General features: G+C 41.6%; 1 protein-coding gene across 1 annotated transcript; it reads left to right on the top strand.

Moving 5' to 3' along the window:
* The first annotated feature begins 3,937 nt into the window (after positions 1-3,937).
* On the top strand, positions 3,938-7,015 carry LOC136768129 (G-protein coupled receptor 4-like). The gene is made up of 2 exons (XM_066722182.1): positions 3,938-4,542; positions 6,967-7,015. The coding sequence occupies exons 1-2, from the start codon at positions 3,938-3,940 to the stop codon at positions 7,013-7,015; spliced, it is 654 nt and encodes a 217-aa protein (XP_066578279.1).

Raw genomic sequence — 7,015 nt, 5'->3', positions numbered from 1 at the left:
TAGAGCTGGAATGGAAACATCTAGGACCAACAACAGTTCAGCCGTGAAGTGGTAGACAACACAAGCTCACAGAACAGGACCGGAGAGTGCTGAAGCGTACATTGCTGCAACAATCACTACTGAGTTCAAGACTGCCTCTGGAAGCAACGTCGGCACATGAACTGTTTGTCATACATAGAAAAACATCTGTTTTATAAAAATGAATTTGGTTATGAATGTGTGAAAATGTTCAAGTACATGCCTATTGTGAGGATTTAAAACCATTTACTTGTGTTACAAAAAGTTGATAAAAGAAAAAGTGTTACTGTTTGTCAGAATGTGTCATTATTCCATAATTTCCAATTGAGCTCCAAAAATACGCCCGTTGGCAAGGTTAAAGGTTAAAGCATCAAAGGCAAAGGATTTGAAGAAATACCTATTCCCCATTTTCTTCTTGAGAACTGTTGAAATTTGACAACAGGATCCTCCAATACAGAGCAATTGGTTTATCTCAGTCCTGTCTTCCTGGTTCTAGATCCATCATAGAGATTATTAGACAACTCATAAAAAAACAAACCAGCACTTCCTTTGAAGAAACATTTTCTTCTTGATGAATTGTGAAACCTGGTTTCTCCAGTACAGAGCAGAGGCTCAATCAATGTATTCCAGCTGAATAGAAAGGAACAGGCCACAGCAGGCTGAATTATTGCACCTGGTACAGCACGCCTCATGCTTGCACCTGGTAGAGCAGGCCTCATTCTTGCACCCATTATAGTAGGCTGCATTATTGCACCCGGTACAGCAGGCTGCATTACTGCACCCAGTGCAGCACGCTTCATTCTTGCATCTGGGAAAGCAGGCCTCATTCTTGCACCCGGTACAGCAGGACTTCTTCTTCTTTTTATTATTATTATTATGCATAGTTATACATACAAGCAGAAGTCTTGATAAAACATTCAAACTTCTTGTGTTGCTTCCTAATTCTCATTATTTTCCAGTTCTGCTGTAGGTCTTTGGGTGCACAGCTGTTGGGTACATTCACAGCATCCCTGACTGAGAGGACTGTGTGAGAATGAGCCCCACTGTCTAGAGAAGCACCAGACTGTATTGTGCTAAACTGATTCTTGTTTCACTTCACGATATTCATAAACCTTTTCTTTATTTTCACTGATTCTACAAGCCCATGTATAATACTGTTAATAAAATGATAAAGCTTTGATGGGTTTGTCTCTCCTGCTCATCTGTCCTCTGACTGAGACACACATCCTGGATACTACTGGATTCAGACCAGCTACCCAGAGGAAAACAGATTTATAGCACCCTCATCTGTCTGCATTAAATACTTTTTAGGATTATGGCTACATATCTTGTAGGAAAATGTCTACCCTATAATTCCCTAATGGACCTAATATCTACTAATATCTCAGACAGCATTAGATATAGATATCAACACTTCCTTTACCAGTTTCCTTCGATACTCACAGACAATCGCACATGCGCGCACACAACACACTCACAGACACACACTACACCATCACAGAACTTCACAGAGACTCCGATCATCTGCAACAAACTGGATCCAAGTCCACCTTCACGGACCCACAGACACACCTACAGCACTGTCTCCACAGCTCCTACAGTCTGACCCAGGTAAGACAGCTGCTGTGCTTTATGTAATGAGAAACAATTAAAGACTTACTAATCAAAGGTTCAGGGGTAATGTGTGTAATGTAATGTGTGAAAATTAAAAAAAATGTCTGCATATACAGTATAGACAGGACAGTATAGAGAAGGAGAGAGATATTAATTAGTGTTACAGATGTTGTCTGATCAGTGTCAAACTCAACAACCGTAAACCTTTCATTTTTGTGCATTATAAGAAGTTGCAGCCAAAGTGAACAAGTACAAATCCAGTATCTTCCAGGCTTGAGGAGCAGCTTTATGAAACACAAACAAGATAAACTTCACAGACAGTCTCTCATGATCAGTGAAGCTAAATAATCAGGGCAAACAAATAGAGCTGAGAGTCTGATCAGCAGTTTAGGCATCAAGGTGGTCATATAAAACACAGATGCAGTGATATTCCTGTTTTATGCACAGCTGTAAGACTAAACCTTGAGAACAATTAAGACAAAAATGATCAAGTAATATCTTTAAAAATTATGTATGGCTTGGATCCAATGTCTCTTTATTAAAATGAGATCTAGAATTGAGGGAGGGATTATCACATGAATAGGGAAACATACACGATTCCTAAAATTGCAGAAAATTATTTTATATAAATGTAAAATTTACATTTAAAATCTAAAATTATATACATACACTATACATAAATATATACATATACAGACAAATTAAAGAAAAACCTGAATAAATTAGTGCATGAACGAATGCAGATGCCTCCAAACAGGTGTACTGCATGATGCAATTAAGCAATTAACATCCTATCATCCTATAAAATGCTGAGCAGGCTGTCGATTTTGGATGAAGATGGCAAGAGGACATGATCTACACCGATCAGCCATAACATTATGACCACCTGCCTAATATTGTGTAGGTTCACCTTTTGCCGCCAAAACAGCCCTGACCCGTCGAGGCATGGACTCCACTAGACCTCTGAAGGTGTGCTGTGGTATCTGGCACCAAGACGTTAGCAGCAGATCCTTTAAGTCCTGTAAGTTGCGAGGTGGGGCCTCCATGGATCTGACCTGTTTGGCCAGCACATCCCACAGATGCTCGATTGGATTGAGATCTGAGGAATTTGGAGGCCAAGTCAACACCTTGAACTCGTGATTCATCAGACCAGGCCACCTCCTTCCATTGCTCCGTGGTCCAGTTCTGAGGCTCACGTGCCCATTGTAGGCGCTTTCGGCAGTGGACAGGGGTCAGCATGGGCACCCTGACTGGTCTGCGGCTACGCAGCCCCATACGCAACAAACTGCGATGCACTGTGTGTTCTGACACCTTTCTTTCAGAACCAGCATTCGCTTTCAGCAATTTGAGCTACAGTAGCTCGTCTGTTGGATTGGACCACACAGGCCAGCCTTTGCTCCCCACGTGCATCAATGAGCCTTGGTCGCCCAGGACCCTGTCTCCGGTTCACTACTTTTCCTCCTTGGACCACTTTTGATAGGTATTGTCCACTGCAGACCGGGAACACCTCACAAGAGCTGCAGTTTTGGAGATGCTTTGACCCAGTCGTCTAGCCATCACAATTTGACCCTTGTTAAAGTCGCTCAGATCCTTATGCTTGCCCATTTTTCCTGTGGTCATAATGTTATGGCTGATCAGTTTACACAGATAGACACACACACTCATACATGCATCATAATGATTTCAGTTTTGGGCTAAAGTATTTTGTTTTATCTGAGGTTCAAAGAACTCAGTGCCACTTATTTGTAGGTTTTTACTTCATTATAGTTAAATGCAGACACCTTTATGAAAGGTGACTTGCAATTGTTAAAATTTACCACATTATTTTTACATACAATTATACATTTATATTTTATTTATTACTGGGGCAATCTAGGTACAGTGTTAGGCTCAAGGGTACAACAGCAGTCCCCCACACCTGGGATTGAACCCATGACCCTCTACTCAGGAGTCCAGAAGCCTAACCACCACTAAGTCTGTTTTCTTACCAGCACCCTGTTCATCTCGCAAATCATTTTTTTCAGGTTGATCAAAACTTCAACAGTAATATCACATTTGTTTTTATTTTGTAGGTGGTCAGGCTGGAGTGTTGGGACAGTATATTATGATGATTCAATTGTTGATGTCTAATGGGTTTCTATTCTTTAAACACTAGGTCGACTCCCCATTGACAAGGACAGGACAGAGTCCTCAGCCTCACTCTGACCAGGACTTCATGTACTCTTCTCACACCATTCAAAATAACACCATGAATCATTCATACACCGCTGGTAAATCAGACACAGAGCCCAACACTTATGCTCCTATGGAAATATTCAGAATCATAATTAACATTTTCATTGTGTGTGTCGGGCTGCCTGTGAACTGCCTGGCCATCTGTGGCCTGTACCGTCTCATCAGGTCTGACATGGTGGTGCCCATCTACATCATCAACCTGCTCATCGCCGACCTCCTGCAGGTAGTTTCAAGACCTCTGTACATTGCCTCAGATTATGAAAACTTTTCTGAAGTGCTGTTATTCTTCGGTGTGAGTGCCAGCGTGTGGTTCATGGTGTGCATCGCCCTGGAGAGATACCTGGTGGTCGCCCATCCTCTGTGGTACCGGTACCGCCGCAGCGTCAGACACGCCGCACTGATCTCTGCTGGAGTCTGGCTGCTGGCTTTATTGTTAACTGTCCCGATTATGCTAAGGTTTTTCTGGAATTTTGACCCTTTCACAGCAAGGCTGATTTCCATTCCAAACGTCTTCCTCCTGCCGTTCCCTCTTCTGGTTTTCTTCTACCTCGGCACCAGGAGAGTCATCATCAGAACCCATTCCATACAAGACGAGGAGAAGAAGAGAATTCTGTGCATGCTGGCCCTTGTCCTTGGCACCTACACTGTGTTCTTCCTCCCATTTGGGATAATGAGGTTTATTGTCAATGACAATAGCAATAGTATATTGAATAATGTCTTTCTTGTTACATCTGAAATGTATGCTCTAAATGCTCTTGTGGACCCAGTGCTGTACATCTTCCTCAGGTCTGATGTCAGGAACACACTGCACTCTGTCCCCTGCTGTCAGAGGCTGTTCACACTGACCAACTGCTGGACACCCAGAGCTGAGCAGGAGACAGAGAATACAGACACTGTGTCTCCTACTGAAACCAGTGTTTGAGAGAGACAGAGGAGTGGCAAAGCGCTATATGGTGTGGTGTGGTGTGGTATGGTGTGGCTATAGCAAATATAAGTGAACCCTTCCACATTGAGGATTACAAATAATATGGAGAGAACCTGAAACCAGAAATGGTGACGAACAGTCACTGGAGTTAGCAGCTAAGAATCGATGGCACAGACTTCAAAGCAGCTAAGTTACTTTTTCTAAAACTGTATACTGTGATGGTGGTGTAGGAAAAGACCCCCAGTATGTTTAAAGACTTTATTAGCCAATTTTGAGGCATTGGCACCGGTGGTTTATAGAACTGGCTTGATTTAGGTTTTGTGGGACATTGTGCTTCACTGCACTGTGTTCTTGGAGCTACTGCTGCTGTTCCATCTCCTCTCTGGTAGCTACACCTGTACAGAAAGAAAAGGATTATTTCCGACAGATATAAGCATATAACAAGGATGTCTATCCTATGAAGGCTAATTATCTTCCTCTTACCTGCAGTTCCATTGGAGCCCTCATTGGGATGAAGAGATATGATAAGATATGATAAAGGACTGTAACGAGCGAGGGATTGTTAAGACTTGCAACCAGAGCGTTTCATAACTCTCATACAAAAGTGATAGAGATGAAACAAAATACAAAGAATATGTTGAACTGCAAAGAGATCTTAAGAAAGGGATCAGGAAAGCAATGAGGGAAATAGAAAGAAAAATAGCTAAAACTAATGCAACAAGCTTAATACTACAACAGCAAGAGGTCAATAAAGGAGGAAGTGAAACAGATAAAGGTCAAAAATGGAAGTATGTTGGAAAACAAACAAGATGTGGCAAATGTTCTAAATGAGTATTTCACAGAGGTTTTCACAAAAGAAAAAACAGATAACATGCCACAGGTTAGGTATCAGTCCAGTCAAACCCTAAGAGAGATCAGGATAAATGAGGAGGAAGTACTAAAGGGACTAGCAGAATTAAAAACAAAAAAATCACCTGGGCCAGATGGCATATTTCCAACAGTACTTAAAGAAATTAGGGAAATTATTTATAGGCCACTAACTAAACTATTCCAAATCACACTTAGAACAGGGGATGTGCCAACTGACTGGAGCATCTTAATGAAATCCATATTCTTGGAGATAGTCAACATGGGTTTAGAGGAGTCAGATCATGTCTTACTAATTTATTAGAATTTTTCGAACTTGCAACTGCAGCTGTGGATCATGTGAAAGCATATGATATGATATACTTTGATATTCAAAAAGCTTTTGATAAGGTTCCACACCAAAGACTGATCCTCAAATTGGAAGCTGTAGGCATTCAGGGTAATGTAAGTAGATGGATTATGAACTGGTTGATGTCTAGGAAACAGAGGGTGTTGATTAGAGGAGTCGCTTCTAACTGGAGTGAGGTTGTTAGTGGAGTTCCACAGGGGTCAGTACTAGGGCCTTTGCTTTTTCTAATCTATATTAATGATCTGGACTCTGGGAAAGTTAGCAAACTTGTCAAATTTGCAAGTGATAGTAAAATAGGTGGCTCAGCAGAAACAATCTTGGCAGCACAGGCTATTCAAAGGGATAATATTCAGTTGTGGGCCAACACCTGGCAGATGAAATTCATTGTGGACAAGTGCAAGGTAATACATGCAGGTAACAAAAATGTCCACTATAATTACACTATGGGAGGAATAGAACTAGATGAAGTAATTAATTGATTGTCTAGAGGGTATGCCCTGAACAACTCCCTGTCACTAGCTCGATAAATCTAATTTGCTCGGTCTGCATACTATTATTAATATAAAACATTATACATTTGATGTAAAACATTATTCAGGGTTCCTCAGTAATGCATGAGAAAGACCTAGGAGTCTATGTGGACTCCTCACTTTTTCCATCCAAACAATGTGGGGAAGCAATAAAAAAGGCAAACAGAATGCTAGGGTATATTGTCAGAAGTGTAGAATTGAGAACAAGGGCAGTGATGTTCAGACTGTACAATGCACTAGTTAGAGCTCATCTGGATACTGTGGACAGTTCTGGGCTCCAGAAGCTGAAGCTGAAAATTTGGGAAAAAATAGACTGGATAGGATCCTTGGATCACTCAGTTATTAATGGACACCAAACAAGCACGATGGGTCGAATGGCCTCCTCTCATCTGTAAACTTTCTTATGTTTTAACTATTCTTACCTGCAGCCTGCTGGTGTCGTGTTCGGCCAACTGGGCGCTGGTCCGGTTTGCCTAG

Source organism: Amia ocellicauda, chromosome 14 (genome assembly GCF_036373705.1).
Source record: "Amia ocellicauda isolate fAmiCal2 chromosome 14, fAmiCal2.hap1, whole genome shotgun sequence".
NCBI classification, from domain to species: Eukaryota; Metazoa; Chordata; class Actinopteri; order Amiiformes; family Amiidae; genus Amia; species Amia ocellicauda.
This window is presented reverse-complemented; position numbering and strand designations above follow the sequence as displayed.